This window comes from Panicum hallii, chromosome 4, assembly GCF_002211085.1.
Source record: "Panicum hallii strain FIL2 chromosome 4, PHallii_v3.1, whole genome shotgun sequence".
NCBI classification, from domain to species: Eukaryota; Viridiplantae; Streptophyta; class Magnoliopsida; order Poales; family Poaceae; genus Panicum; species Panicum hallii.
The window spans coordinates 4885364-4901867 of record NC_038045.1 but is presented as its reverse complement, the minus strand read 5'-3'; the positions used below and the strand labels follow the sequence as shown (position 1 = coordinate 4901867).

At 50.2% G+C, this 16504-nt stretch overlaps 1 protein-coding gene and 1 pseudogene across 1 annotated transcript; one reads left to right on the top strand and one right to left on the bottom strand.

Annotated features, from left to right (window-relative positions):
- Positions 1-6: 6 nt before the first annotated feature.
- On the top strand, positions 7-9828 carry LOC112888760 (annotated as a pseudogene).
- A 1029-nt stretch (positions 9829-10857) lies between these two features.
- Positions 10858-14958, bottom strand: LOC112888759 (probable LRR receptor-like serine/threonine-protein kinase At4g37250). The gene is made up of 2 exons (XM_025955082.1): positions 12282-14958; positions 10858-11762 (listed from the first exon to the last, which is right to left on the bottom strand). Exons 1-2 carry the CDS (start codon positions 14176-14178, stop codon positions 11026-11028), a joined length of 2634 nt encoding a protein of 877 aa, XP_025810867.1. The 5' UTR covers positions 14179-14958; the 3' UTR covers positions 10858-11025.
- Between the last annotated feature and the right edge of the window lie 1546 nt (positions 14959-16504).

The following is a 16504-nucleotide window of genomic DNA, read 5'->3' as shown; positions in this document are numbered from 1 at the left end:
AAAAAAAGTGACAACACCAAACAATCGCGGCGGCACAGGGTGAGACACCACAAATTCGATTCGTGGCAGCGTCGCTGTGTTCCCCGCTCCGCCCGGTTCTTCCCTCGCCGCCGCCGCGCAATCAGAACATGCATCCGGCAGCACTTGCGCCGGCTCCGGCCGTTTTCTCCTCCGCCTCCGTGCGACCCCGCCGCGGCGCGGCCCCGGCCATCATCTCCTCCGCCTCCGGGCGGCCCCGCCGCGGCGCGCGTGGCGCCGTTCGGTGCGAGGTCGCCTCCTCCTCCGCGCCGTCGGCGGCTGGCCCCCAGGCCGCCAAATGGGCCCAGAGGACCGTCGTCCTCCCGCCGCAGTGCCGCGGCTGCCACCTCATCACCCCCAAGGTGCCTCCCCGCACACCCGCCCCCGCGTCCCCCGCTCGTTCGTGCACAGCCTAAGTGGCCTGTTCGGTGCGGTGATGGTGCTGTTCTTACTCTTGAAGTTGTTTATCGTCTGTCGCAGATTGTAAACGAGATAAGAGATGACCTGGCCGACTTCAAGTGTGGCATGGCGCACCTATTCTGTATGTATTTATTCATACTGTATGCAATCCATTTTTTTTTGTGCATGATTGATCTTGTATATGGAAATTTTACTTTATCAGTGACGGAAAATACTTGATCAGTTAGTAACTTAGTAATCATTAACACTGAGGTTTTCCATATCCATAAGATGTATAGGACGATACTGATGTCTGGAGTTGGTCAGCAGTTCCCAGTTCTTTTTTTTTTCTTGAATATGCAAAACCAAACTGAACTGATGTTGAGCAGACTCGAACCTGCAGCCAAACCGGTTCCCTTTTTTATGTCAACGTAGTATGGAAATTAAACTTGCTGAAAAGATTTGATTTTATGATATGAATGATGAATCCATAATTTGTGAGCGGATATGCTTGGGACAGAATTCACGTGGAACATATGAGAACATCCATAATTTGAAATTCCAAGAAGTTGTCGCTTTGTTTTCTTTAGTTTCACGATGAAGATGTTGAAGGTTCTGAGTGGCTTCCAACTGTCTGCATTTACATCTGCATGATATTAGGGTAATACAGTAGGCAAATTATTTAGCTACATGATTTTGATTTGTTGGTGCAATGATGTTGTTTCTTATTCTTATATCCACCATCTGAGTACTTATGCAATACATAGAAAAAAACAGTTAGTATGCGACCTTTCTTTGTTACCCATTCAATTTTATGAAGGAAAACATGAAGCTAAAGAAGTATCGGGTGTAATGAAAATATATTCAGCACGTATTTTCATGGTGTTTATAATATAAGAGAGAAGAAAATAAAACTTAGATGACAGATGTACCCTTGGAACTCTATATTGTGTTTGCTTTGAATTTTTAGCTAGCTGTTCTGTATGGAGTTTCCTATGAGTATATTTCAGTTCTCAAATTTTTTAATACCTGTAAAATTGTCATATTCTACAGTGCAGCACACAAGCGCTTCTCTTACTATCAATGAAAATTATGACTCTGATGTCCAGGCGGACACTGAAACATTTCTTAGTCGCATTGTTCCAGAGGTGAATGTCATGATATTTCTTGTTTAATTCTGTTCGTGGACAGCGAACTAAAATGGTCTCTCAGTTCATGTTCTTATTATGATCATTGATCAGGGTCCATCTGCTCCATGGAGGCACACCATGGAAGGTTAGTTTTTTGAAGCCTGATAAGGCTGGACCTTTGGCATTTCTTATGACTATTTATTTTGTTAATTATATAATTCATATTAGTATTTTGAGGATAGAAGAACAAACAATATGTTTAATACTAGTACTTTTTTTTCTTCTAAAAAACTCTTGTTTGTGCCATCCTGTTAGCATTGAGTATACTTAACTGTTACCTTATTTGGAGCTGCTGTTTTCTAAAATTCCATGCATCCGATGTGTATTACTTGTGTCATTGTTTCTGTGGCTGTTGGTAAGGTATATGCAGAGACCATAATATACATGGTTAGATCACTAACTAATTATCAGGTTCTGTTTGCAGGACCTGATGACATGCCAGCACATATTAAGTCATCAATGTTTGGTTGTTCCCTGACGTAAGTGTACCCCCCCCCCCCCCCCACAATAACTTTTGATGCCTCCAACATGTTTTTAACATTTGGCATATTCATCAGCATTCCAATCACCAATGGGCGTCTCAACATGGGAACTTGGCAGGTGCGTGAAAATATTAATTTTGCATGTACTTGTAGAGTAGTTCAATTAATTGCCTCTAATATCACTGTTTAAGGTTTTGTTCTCGACATGCCTAACCAAGAGCAATGATAATGTCGGATAAAGAATGTATGGAAGTTGTAAAAACAGTCCATTCAGTGTACCATCTACCTACATTTGAGCTGAATTTGAACTTGATTTTAAGGCTCTGCAGCATGTTGTGTTGGTTAATAACATCAGCATCTTGTCAATATTAGAAGCAACTAAAACTCAGTAGTGTTTATCTTCAAGGTAACTCACTGATACCAATTAGATAGGTACACACAAGCGTACCATTTCAGTGGGATTGCGCACACACATGCACCAGGAGCCTAGAATTCCCCTGTTCACTGTCCTAGCATGTGTAGGAGGCGCTCGCATGTGTATGCATGTGGTGCAGTTGGTGTGTGTGTGTCCTCGTATCTCTCTCTCTCTCTCTCGATCAACCTGGCCACCTGGCCTATATATATATGAGACCTAATACTGAGCATTCCAAATTTTTAGGGTATATGGCTCTGTGAACATCGAGACTATGCTACTCCTCGCCAGATTGTGATCACACTCAATGGGATCTAAGGGGATCAATATTAAGCGCTGGAAATGCAATGTGGTGGTTTCGACGTGTCTAAATCATATCATATGTACTGAAATTGAGACTTTTGTCCCAATTGTGATATGGGATCCATTAGATAATCTTATTTCTAATATCATGTCAGTACAAGGGGAATAAAATCTCTTCTTCACATGCTTCTTCTCAAGTTCGGCTTGTTTAATTATCTTAGGCATCTATAGACTTCTCCAGATATGCTTTGCTGGTTTAATGAAATGTTCTAAAAGTCATTATTAGTTTTAAGAAAAGTTCCATTGTTTTTTCCCCCGTCTTGCTCCTTTAACAGTTTTTCCACTCATGGGCTCCTAGGAAATGCCAATTTTTTTCTTTGGCTTGGTTGGACAGCTCGAAGGGGCTTGCCGCATCCCGAATGCTGCCAATCTGTGATCAAGTGACACAAATATTCAGCATATTATGACATCATGTGTTTTCTCAAGACAGGTTTTTCCTCTTGTTTAGGTGGTTTTGCCTACCGGACTTGTCGCCACCACCTGATGACATAGTCTGTTTGGTGTTTGAAGATTAGTGGCATGGTTGACATTCCGTTGAAGCCTGGGCTAAACTCACTGATTCTTCTAGGAGCTTGGTTGATCTGGAATCAATGAAGTGACTGTGACTGTGTTTTCAGTGGTGATGTGCCTTGCCTTCAAAAGGTTTTCAGCATCGCCGGCGAAGAAGCTCACCTCTGGGGCTTGGCTGGGGTTAAAGGTTTATTGCAGCTAGCTGCGACTGGCGGCACTGCCCTTTAGCTTATTGTTGTTTCTGTAGGTCACTTATTATGTTTCTGAGGTGCGAATGTAATCTGTTAGGATGTGTTGAACTTCAATACTTTCTTCTTCTTAATGCAATGTTCTAGGAAAAAAACACTTCCACTGATTTTTTATTTAATCGGTATACAAGTAATTAAGAAATAAAATAAGGAGAAAATGATAGCCTGATACAATTCCAACGTGAGAACAATGACCAACATGTTTCCAATGCTGTACAGCTGGGATATATTCATTTCTCCATGTATTGTTGCTAGAGTGCTACAGATCCATGGGAGTGTGACAGTTGATGAGCTGCAACCATGTAGCTCACTGCTGGAGGAAATTTGGCTGAGAGCAATAGAGACATTGGTGACAGGATGGGTACAATGTTCTAAAATTTAGAAAAACTCATCTGATTACCCATCTACTGCTAGTAGTAGTTATATACTTATAAGTCTTCTTGTCCTGGTCATGTGGACAGGTATGGCTACCTATTTCTTGTAGACACTTCCTGTTTTCAGAAAATTGGGAGGGTGTAACAAGGATGATGGCTATTGAGCCGTGATCCAGGCCATCACAATGGGGATGTCACGACTAAGGCCAGCAACAGCAGGGTGACAGTTAATCCTGTTCAGGAGGAGCATGGCAATGGAAGCCATCTTGACAGATCTGGCGGCTGATGTGGAAGATACAATTTATTGAGGGTGCTAAAGAATCGTACAAACCATATATTGAGGTAAACTTATTTCCGTTCTTACTTGTCTGAGGAATTTACTAGGAGAAAAAAATTTCTCTATGCCAGTTTTAACAGTACATTCAGTTAGTCATAAGTTGCTCCTGAAACATGTAATTCTATGTGAGTTTCACAGCAGGTGAGAGTTAAGACAATACTGTGCAACTTTGTGACTGACATCATAATCACCTTAGAAAGAAACCACCCATAAGTATTTATTACAGAGCTGTTATTCTTTCTCACCCATGTCAAGACAATTATCTCTTCCACGTTCTGCCAAAGATACTACTGAATAAGTTACGATCTGTGCTAGTTAGTTTTTTAGGCTAACGCTCCCAACTGGTGGTGGCCTTTTAAAGCACTACTTTGGTTGGTCTTGACAAAACCTCCTCTTTTGCCTCCTGTCCACAATCTAGCATTGAGAGTTTAAGCCCTTCTTTTATGGGTTTGGTGGATAGCTTTTGTCAAGAAGTTAAAGTCTCATGATCATAGTTGGTTTTCTTTCCTTATCATGTTTATTTAGATTCTTCATACATTTTGAGATTATGTTTCTCATTTACTTGTTTCTTCAATTTTTAATCTTTTATTACAAGGAAAATGTGAAAAAGCAAAAGGCTCACACACAGCTGTTTGCATTCCTCAAATGCGGTGTGAGGTTATGTTCCCGCATTGCAATCATTTGACCTTTTGTGTTTTTCCATTGATTCTGAATGCTGTTGCCCTTGTTTTATTAATTTTTTATTTGCATCAAATAGATGTTGGTTTACAGTTATGGCAAATTGTTTCAGTTTTCATCTGTTAGATGTCATTGTTTCAATGTCTGTGCATTATGCTTTTCTCTTCTCATCCGCAACTCTTCCATATGTACATCTCACAGAGCCATTTCCTAATGCAGGGTGCCCTTCCGACCCAAATGGGAGTAAGATATTCTCATATGTTTCTTATCCTGCTATTGCTTCACGGAGCTAGTGCTGCTTTGAAGGACCCAATACAGAAATGGCGGACTCTAAGTGGTAAATATGCTAACGCCTTGTATTTCTAAAACAAAATTATTTGATTGAACAATTCTATGCAGTCATTGCATGGTACAGCGTGATATTGCTGACCCTCTTACTCTATAGGTGCTCCTCCATTAGTCATAGCTCGTGGTGGGTACTCTGGGTTGTTCCCTGATTCAAGCCAATCTGCATGAATAGTCTCCCTGAAGCTATTCTTTTCTGCGATCTGCAACTTTCTAGTGACAATGTTGGATTCTGCAAGACTGGCCTGGCACTTGACAACTCAACGCTAATAGCTGAGGTCTTCCCTAAGAATGCCAAGACATACAAAGTGAATGGAGATGATCTGCATGGATGGTTTTCAGTCGACTTCACTTCAAATCAGTTAATGGACAATGTCACATGTGAGTAAAAATAACTTGAGCAACATTCCAAGAAGTTTGTCATGGTCTTGTTTATTCTGTATGCTTGAAGTTATTCACAAAAGTCATGAAATTAACTGTTTGCATGTCCTTCCTATACGATTGGGATTCTTACCATATTTAATTTCTCTTGCTCTTAACTCCAATCAGTATTGACTTAGCATGTCACACTCTGATCGTCCCGTAGTGATCCAGAATGTTCTGTCTCGCCCGAGCATATTTGATGGCACCACGGGAATGAGCCTTGTTGATGATGTAGTAGGACTCCACCCTGCTCAATTTTGGATTAATGTACAGGTAAGCATGTTTTCACTGCTAGCTATAGTTCTTCCCCTGTATTTAGACTATCGGATTCACACTCGTTAAACTATACTCCTGCTAATAGCTGTTCTTACCTTCCCATTTGTAGTATGGTCAGTTCACAAATTAAATATCGAAAAATATATATCATCTAAAGCGAAAGAATTTGGGGTCAATTATGTCTCCTCACCTGAAGTTGGATTCCTTAAAAGCCTTGGTGGGAAGCTGAGGAAGAGCAATGTGAAGTTCGTTTTACGGTTTCTTGATGAGAAACTCATCGAACCTTCCACAAAACAAACCTATGGAGCCATTCTAAAGGACTTGAAATCAGTCAAGACTTTTGCCTCAGGAATTCTCGTCCCCAAGAATTACATTTGGCCTGTGAACAAGGATCAGTACTTGCAACCAACTACTACTTTGGTGAAAGATGCTCATGCCCTAGGCTTGGAGGTCTATGCATTTAAGTTTGCCAATGATTCCATCTCAAGTTACAACTACAGCTATGATCCTAGTGCCGAGTATTTGCAGTTTATTGATAATTCTGACTTCTCTGTTGATGGTGTCCTCACGGACTTCCTGTCCACAGCTTCAGCAGCCATTGGTAAGGACCACTACATGTTTGGAAAAGCTAAACTGATGTTCACAAATAGAGTAGTTCAATTACCACTACATTGTTTGCATGTTATTATGCTCGACAAGACAATTCTTGTAATCTGACCTGGTCGTTGAAAACAATGAATGTCTTGATTCTGTTGTGCACTCTTTAACCTTTTTAGGGTCTGTCTCTTTTTGCAGCCTGTTTAGCACATACTAAGGACAACCCTCTTCCTCCTCCCAGAAGTAAGAAGCCTGTCCTTCAACCTGTTGTCATAATTGATACTTTTGCCATTTTGCAATGACCTAACATCTGAACTTGACTAGATGATACCAGGCCACTGATCATCACCCACAATGGTGCAAGTGGCATCTTCCCCGGTGCCTCCGACCTTGCATATCGATAAGCAGTGGAAGACGGCACAGATATAATCGACTGTTCAGTACAGATGTCGAAGGATGCAGTGCCATTTTGCATGGACTCTCCAGATCTTACAAAAGGCACAACAGCGGCAACAATGTTCATGACAAAAGTTGCCAATGTGAATGAAATACAGAACGGGTCTGGCATCTTCTCATTTGATCTTTCATGGAGCGAGATCCAAAACCTAAAGCGTAAGTATAACCTCATTTGCTTTGCCACAAGTTCTGTTTCAAAATGCTAGCATGTTCCACGCTAACAACTTCATTTTGGTCCCTTCAGCTGACCTTGTTGGCCCGTTCAATCAAGAAGGACTAACAAGAAATCCAGCAGCAAAGAACAGTGGGAAACTCATGGCATTAGCTGATTTCCTGGCCTTCTCAAAGAGAAGCAACGTCTCTGGCATACTAGTTGACATTAGTGTAAGCAAGCTTTCTTAAATCCATTCTTGCATGCCATTCTAATTCATTTCGAGTTTTAGATGAATGCTGTTGTGGTCAATGCAGAATGCTCCGCACCTAGCAACCAGAGGCATCAGCATTGTGGATGCTGTTTCCAGTGCGCTTGTCAATGCCAGCTACGACAAAGATACCAGGCAGCAGATCCTCATTGCGTCGGACGACTACGCCGTGCTTGTAGCATTCAGTAAGTTCCCAGGGTTCAAGCGGGTCCTCCAGATCGGCCACATGATCAGCGACGCCTCCAAACAGTCTGTGGAGGAGGTGGCCAAATTTGCAGACGCTGTGTCCATCAGCTGTGGCTTAGTTGTCGAGGCGCAAGGGTCATTCCTTGTGCGGTTCACTGATGTGATCGACAAGATGCACAGCGCAAACCTGTCAGTGTACGTCAGGGTGCTCAGGGACGAGTTCATGAACCTTGCATTTGACTTCTGTGCTAACCCAATGGCGGAGATCGTGCTGTACTCGTCTCTGATGGCTGAAGGGATCATGACCGAGTTCCCTGCAACGGCAGCTGAGTACTTCAGTGAGTAGTGCTATATGCCCATCAGCGTTGCATGTGTAACTGCTAGCATTTCACATTATCCATATTTGTATCAGCGTGAAGCTTACACATTTCTTCCATATCCCTCTTGTGACTGCAATGCAGGGAGCCCATGCAGTGACTTCAGTAAGAACCTGACCTACACGGCCATGCCTCCAAGGCCCGGGTCTTTGCTCAACGTGACAGACCCCCATGCACTGCCACCGGCGCAGGGTCCAGCGCCGGTGCTAGAACCTGCCGACGTCGTGGATCCGCTGCTGCCACCAGTAACCGTTGGTGGTCATGGCGCTGCATTGTCTTCAAATGATTCCAGCACTAAGAGCGGAGCCACGACGGCTGGCACCAGCTCTGGCCTTTGCTTGTTGGTAGCTGGACTCGCCGCGCTCTTGGCAGTGAGCTCTCGGTGATCCTGAAGCCTGGGGCACCGGAATCGTACTGTGGGTTTGTTTGGATATTTTTACGTCCCCGTCAGAACTGTTTCGTTCTGCAACATAATGTAATTTAAGCAGGTGACATTATATACATAGACACAGAGATTAGAGAACCTCTTTGTTTTGCATTTAGAGATTGGACATTATATGCTAGACTTTTTCTTCGAAACATAGATGCAAACACTCGTGTGCACGCATGAGCACCCTATCCTAACCTGAGACATGAGCCATGTCGATCTCAAGAGCCGCTCCAAGTTGGAGAGTGGAGACTTTAACCAACCCAGGTGAACAGCTAAGGTATGCTCAATTCGCGTTTGGGACTATTATTCCGTTTGTATTCGTTCTAATAGGATGACTTAAGCTGGTTTACAGTCATACTGAAAGGGAACGGTGTGTTCCAGCTTAAGAGTATTTTGAAGTCTCTATCTATCACAGGAAGAGTCCATCATGTTACACAAGTCACTGGTTAAGGTATGCTTATCTTGAGTAACAGAGTGACATGTAGTCCTTTGCAAATCAGTAGCATACTAGCATCACGACTATCACTAGAGCAACTATGTTCTTTGGATGTGATTCTATCTGTTCGTAGTTATCCCCCTGACTAGAGAGCATTTTGTTATTCTGAAGTTTCAATATAGCACTATACTAAGGACTAAGGAGCCTCCAAAAAAAATTGAAGATAGGGAGCCGTCAAATTTGATAAAGCACTGTAGTAAGAACTCGCCTGAAATTGCAGGTCCAGATTCCGGAAGCACTTTGAGTCTTCGAGTGACCTCCTATCCCATATGATGCATTTCATGGACAAACATCCTCTGCAATACTGCAGAGGAACCATTCACATGTTCATGTATGTGCTGTGGCTGCGGCATCATGTGATCAAGTACTAAATCCAAGATCATCCCAGTATGATGCCAACAGAAGTTCCTGATCAACTGACAAGGCAACGTCATGTTTGACCACCTGCTAGCATAGACAAAAGATGCTTATTTTCTGCTCTCTGAACCCTGAGCTTAACATGCAGCACTGGATCTAGTAACACCAGACAGCTATCTGATGAGTTCTGGAGAATGTCTGCATCAAGGTATTAGGTAAACCTGAACTCGAGTTCTGCTCTGTAGATATTTTATGCAGGTTTTTTAATTCTGTTTCTCTAAGTTTGCTCACCCTGGGTGGCTAACTCACACATGGTGTGAGATCTGATTAAGCTTCCTCACTCATATTTTTGTACTAGTTCTTATAAACTAATGAAAGATGGTGCTGATGCGATACTAGAGATCTGCAGGCTGGATCTGCTGTGACGGACACTATGATGACCCATTATCTTATCATCCAGTACATCCCCCATCTTCAGCTGTTTACTCGTAATTTAACACTACTGTTTTACTGTTGGATCTGTTGCACACTTGCACACACAACTTATAACAGTGTACAATCATATAGGTGGAATTTATCTGCTTGTTTTTGACTGGTTCAGTTGTGCCACTGAACTGGAGGGAAATGCTAGTCAAGGTTGCTGCTCGAGTACACAATACATGCATCTCGCACAGGAGCAAATGCTGTGCATGTGCATTAGCAGTGTGGCTGAAGCATGCTTAAATATGCACACTCACTACTCCCCTCAGAGTTCATTCAGATCCTCTTGACCATCAAGAGTTCAGGCTGACCTGCTTCGCCTAGCTTGTTTCACAATCCTTGTCTGCATACCACTCCCATTTTTCTAAGCAATGCAGCATGTGAGCTGTGGCAGCAAACATGCCCTTGGGGCGCATGCCGGCCATGAACCTTTTAGTCTTTTACCACATTTGTTTAACCTCATTAACCGGGGCATATGAGGTCACGAACTGGATGTTAACCTGTCACCAGTTGCGTTTTAGCACTAAGAAAACCCGTGGCCACTGGCTTAACCTCTGCCGAGATCACGTGCCACGAGGCGAGAGTACTAGCAGGGCAGCGCAGGACTGCAGGCCGGGCCGGCAGAAAAACCCCTGCCACTCCCGGCCGACACGGCCGCCTGCTCCACGCTCGAAGCACTAAATGCTGCACCATCCCCAACCTCCCCACAAAGAATCGCCTGCCCCGTGGTCCATCTCGAGGACGAGGAAGGGCAATGGTGGTGGCGACGGCGCCACCATGGATCGTGCTGCGAAGGAATACGAGAAAGAGCACTGGAGAGAAGCAGGAGCGGAGCAGACACCAGACATGCATGGCGGGCACCACAATTTCCGCCGCCTGCCGCCCGCCGTGCACACCGGACCCCGGCCGCGCCGGCCGGGGCCGGGACACATGCCATTGCCGGCAATCAGTAATCTTCTGGGCACGCGCGAGAGCGACATCGCAGAGTACTCTCAAAAACAAACGAAGGATCAGTAGGTTAATCCCAAAAATTAGTGACAGATCTACACGCTCTAGCAAAGAAACCTTAACTTGCCACCAGTGATTACAGCCACCACCATCCTTGCAGTAAAATTATTGCGATCAGTGAACGCGACCAAGCACCTCCGAGCCCGAGGTCAGTTTCTCTCTCAAGGAATGGCGGCGCTGGACCCGGCCGGCGCGCCGGGGGGCGCCGCCGCCGCCCTCTCGAGAACCGTCACGGCGTCCCTCATGGCGGGCCGCTTCCCCGGCGCCATGGCGCAGCAGGCGAAGGCGAGCCTGAAGCACGCCAGCAGCGCGTCCTCCCTGCCGTCGGCCTCGCCGCGGAGCGTGGGGTCGGCCATCCGGAGCACGCGGCCGTGCTCCTCGGCGACGAGCCCCGCGTGCCACTGGCAGAGCTCCACCTCCGAGTAGACGCGCCCGGAGAGGAGCTCCAGGAGCACCATGCCGAAAGCGTACAGGTCCCACTTGGCCGTGGGCCGGAGGTTCTTGAGGCACTCGGGCGCGTGGTACGGCGACGGGGCGCCCGCCGCGCCCGACGACGTCGCCGCCGCCGCCGACGCCGACCCGCAGGGGCTCGCGCCCGGCCCGGGCATCTGGGACAGGTCCGGCAGGCTGCTCGTCGAGTGCATCGATCGCTTGCTCCCGAACAGCCGCGCCGACGCGCCGGCGCGGTGGCCGGCCGCCTCGCCTGACAGCAGCCGGTCCAGGCCCAGGTCGCCGATCCAGGGCTCCATGTCCGCGCCCAGCAGGATGTTGCTCGGCTTCAGGTTGCCGTGCACGCCCTTCTTCTCGTGGATGTACGCCAGCCCGCGCGCCACGCCGCGCGCGATCCGCAGCCGCGCCTCCAGGCTCAGGTGCAGCGGCGACGACGCCCCGAACCGCCCTGCACACGCAGCGGCATCACCCCCGGTCATCACCAGATCAAGCGAACGTTGCATATACAATGCCAATGAGTTATGAATTCAGAGTAAATCCACAACTACTCGAGCAACCAAGGACAGTTCTTTCAGATTTTTGCTTGATTTGGAGGTCAGCAGGACTGCCAGTACCAAGGAGCCATCAAGAATTGCAGTGATTGTGATCAATGACAAAATTTTGTACAATCAGTACCTCTGACCAGCATGATTAAGCTCTAGACAATAGATGGATTAGTACTAGTAATGCGCATTTAAGCTGCAGCACAGTACGATCAGTAAAGATGCCACCTTTTCATAGGACTAAGCCGTTGCCGCCAAACTTTGCACATGATTGAAGCTCGAGATTATGAACTGTACAACAAGTGAATCGCTAGTTCTGCTAAGATGTCGGTATCAAATTAAGCAACTTTCCAATGCTTGAGCAAAATTTTAGTGCTGAATGTGGTAACAAACAAGAAATGGTGTGAGGTAGACGAAGGACTTACTGCTGAAAGCGATGTTGGCGAGGCTGCCATTGGGGGCGTACTCGTGGATGAGGAGCTTCTCGTCGGCGCCCCAGTAGAAGCCGCGCAGCCGGAGGATGTTGGGGTGCCGGAACCGGGCCACGGCGCGCACCTGGGCCTCGAAGTCCTTGAGCTTGTCGGCGCCGCCGCTCTCGCCGATGCGGCGGACGGCCAGCGCGGTACCGTCGGCGAGCACGGCCTTGTACACGATGCTCGAGCCCGTGGCGCCCAGGATGTAGGCCGACGCCTTGAGCAGCGTCTCCATCTCGAGCTCGCCGTCGCCGTCGACCGTGACCAGCGTCGCCGGCGCGGGGGGCGCCTGCTGCTGGGGTGGGTTGTGCTTCTTGCTGCCGTGGTCCTGCGGGGTGCTCCGGCCGATGAGGCCTCCTCGCTTCTTGAGGTCCTCGCCGTCGTCGGACTCGCCGTCCGACGACACCGAGCACTCGGAGCTGTCCGAGCTGTCGTGCCGTCGGCCAATGCAGCACCGCATCGATGTCGACGCCTTATCTTCTTTGCCTCCGGCGATGTCAAGCGTCTTGACCGCGCCGTCGATTCCTAGCGCGCTCTTCTGCTGCATCGGCGGCGCCGGGTCCTGCTCCCGCCGCTGCCGCCTCTTCTTCCTGACGTGGTACGCGTACAGGAACAGCATGAAGAGGAGCCCGACCCCGGCGATGTCCCCGACGACTATGGCGACAATGGCCGCCGGACGAAGCTTCTCCTGGTCGCGCGGCGCCTGCGGCTGCCCGCCGGCGCCCGGCGGGGCGCGCGTGGGGTTCTTGGGGATGGCCGCGAACGCCGGCGGCGAGTCGGTGGCGTTTGGCGGGTTCGACGGCGAGGACGGGATCGAGCACGCCTGCTTCAGCGGCGGACCGCACAGGTCCGGGTTGCCCTCGTACGCCGCCGCCGGCTGAGCGGCGAACGGCCCGGCCTGCGGGATCGCGCCGGTGAAGTTGTTCCGCGACAGGTCCACCGTCGCGTTCGCCGGCACGACCGCGGCCAGCTCCGTCGGCACCGCGCCGTCGAGCTTGTTCGACGACATGTTCAGCAGCCGGAGCCGGCTCCCGCCGAAGTCCGACGGGAGCGAGCCGTTGAGGTCGTTGCCGCTCAGGTCAACGAGCTCCAGCGCCCCGAGCCCGCCGATGGGGAGCTCCCCGGCGAGGCGGTTGCCGGCGAGCCCCAGCACGGCGAGGCTCGGCAGCCTGCACAGCGCGGCGGGGAGGCGCCCCGCGAGCGCGTTCCCCGAGAGGTTGAGCTCCTGGAGGCCGCGCGCGTACGCCGCCGCGGCGTCCGGGAGCTCCCCCGAGATGCCGTTCCCGGCGAGCGAGAGCACCCGGAGCTCGGTCGCGTTGAGCAGCGCGGCCGGGAGGCTGCCGTTGAGGGCGTTTCCGGAGAGGTCGAGGTGCTGCAGGTGCTCGACGCGGCCGAGGTCCGGCGGCAGCGCCCCCGAGAGCTGCGCGTTGGGGAGCACCAGGCTGATGACCCGCGACACCGTGGCCGCCGCCAGCGACGCGCTGAGGCCGCCCGCGCCCGCCGCCGCGGTGCCGTTCCAGGCGGCCGTCGTCGAGTTGGCGCCGCCGCCGCCGCCGTCGGAGGCGGAGGCCGAGGTCACGTTCACGGCCGCCGCCGCCGCGCCGTCGGGCTGCGGGTATCCCTTGCAGACGACGCCGTTCCAGGCGCAGGGCTCCGCGGCGTCGTAGCCCCACCCGGCCAGCGCGCCCAGCGGGTCCGCCGTGACCGCGGCCTTGAAGGACATGAGCAGCGTCCCGTCGGCGTTGAGCCCGGCCGCGCCGCCGCTCAACAAAACGCCGACCAGCAGCCACAGCGCCACCGCAGCCACCGATCCGCCGCCTCCCCCCGCGCCGCGCCTCCTCCCCTCCATTGCCGCCGCGGCGAGCTACCTAAGCACCCAGCAGCGCCGGCATCACCGCGCCCTCCCTCTCCTCCGCCGTCCTCCGAGCACACGGCACGCGTTGACCCAACACGAGCCGAGCGGGGAGCTGGAGCCCTCTCGCCTCTCGGTAGCTCAGCGCCCTCCCCTCGCGCTCAGGGCTGAGCAGCAGCAGCAGGTGGATGGGATGGGGGAGCCGGTGCAAGTAGAGCGAGGCCGCGAGGGGTTGGCAACGACAACAACAATGGCATGTGAGGCCGCAAGGCCGGGTGGGAGCGGAATAAAGAAGCGACGCGCCGGGTGGGTGGTGGCGTGGTGCGGCCGCGTGGGGGCGTGGGAACAGAACGGACCGGAGGGAGGAAGCCGCCGAGGCCGCGGCTCCGCGACGGCCGTGAGCTCGCCCGGAAAAACGCCGGTGCTCAGATTCCACGCCCGCTCCGCTACCGCCCGCTATAAATTTTCGAACAGAGTCGGGGCCCGGCCGCATCGGACGGCCGCCGGCGCGGCACGCAGGACACGCGTCGCTGTCTCTGACGACCTCGCTTCCTTTCCCCTGTACCCGTACTGATGCCGAGCTGCTGCGCCATGGATACGTATTGCGGCAGCAGGAAGGTAGTTGGGCCCGCCCGTCGCCTGCTCGCCTCCGCGGCAGGCGGGCGTCATCGGGAACCGTGACGTTGAGCTCCGGCCCTGCCGCCGTGCCGACGGTGTGGTAGTTTGGGTTGCTGGTTGCGGTTGGGGACGGGATTAGTTTCGCGGAGGGAGATTACGCGGTCTGTCTCTGCAATTACGCGCTGAAAAGGAGCGAGAGTGACGGGCGTTACACGTATTGATCGGGGGGGTGGGGGGTCGTCCTTGCTGACTCTCTCCCTTTCCAGGCGAGCGGGCTTGGCGTTTGGTACTGTACCGGACTGCTGGTCGCCTCCTCTAAAAACCCAAACTTTTTTTTTTCGGTTTTGGACAGGAAACGGGCACTTCATTCATACTTCAACGCCGGTTCTGCGTCCGGGCGGCTGGACGGCGCTTTCATGCGTCAGTTGCGCTCGGCCCCCGTGGCGCAAAAAAAAGACGTAGCTGCTTCATCAGCCACACACACACACATACATGTTCTTTTATACGCACCTCACCTCCCTCTTAAACGGGCCAGCAGCACGTACACGTTTCAGCTCCATGCACACCTACTAACTCTGACCGCTATGTTCAGTCTTGAATGGAGCCGACCCACCAAATGTCGCCAAAGCTCTTCGCCGACGACGCTATTTTTCGAAGAGTCGGTACACTTGTTAAGCATAAGGATAGTTTGTCAGTTTTTCAAGAACTCTACATCATTCACACCAAAACTAAACTCCATATATGATTCGGTCTTGCCCATCCAAATAAACGAATGAAACTCATCTTGTGGGGAAACAGCAGACAGATGTGAACATTGTACACACTACTAACACTTGAACAGTAGTTATCCCGGGCGGCCAGCAAATAAAGCAACAGAAGAAAACCTTGCCAACCTGACTGCCACCATGAACTGGTCCCACATTCATCCACGAAACGAAACGATCCCTCCATAACCTTGTTGATACTGCTCCATGAGTGATGTGCAGGGTCAGCAGCTGCCAGCTGGGGTCCCCCGGAAGAGGTAAACCCGGTTGTCACATTGCTGTGCATGCAACACAAGAACAGCTACAGGGGAGCCCAACCAACCCAATCAGCAAATGTGAAAAGGCGCTGGAGGATCCGACCAGACGAGAGGATGATATCAATCGGATCCTGATGCATGCATGCACCGACGAATCTATTTTATATCTACCAAAATAATGTATTTTGTTACGATTAGTTTCCGATCCGGAATAAATTCCGATCTCTTGTTGTACCTGTTACGAGTCTCTTATTATACCTATTATTTTCTGCTCGGAATAAATTCAGGTGTAATGGAATAAGGCCTCGGGGAGACGACGAGACGACGGCCGGCAGTGAAGTGAGCTAGCTAGCCAGCGCCAGGCACATCACTGCCTGTTGTCGTAGCGTGTCCATGCATGCATGCGCACGCATGTTCCTTGTCACATGGCGTGTACGCTTGTTGGGTGGTCGGGCTCGTGCGTGGCTGCGTGCTCGATCGTTCGGTTGCGTGATCGATCGGTCGATGGATAGATAGATAGATATAAGATCAATCTCGACATGACGACATTCATTTCTGGCCATCACATTTGTACATGCATGAATGGATGGCATCTTAGCAGCACGATTAGTTTAGTGACGGGCATTAGTGCAGTCGCTTTCACGGCCGAGGAAACGATTAGCTTAGGCTGCTTTTATATTCGTG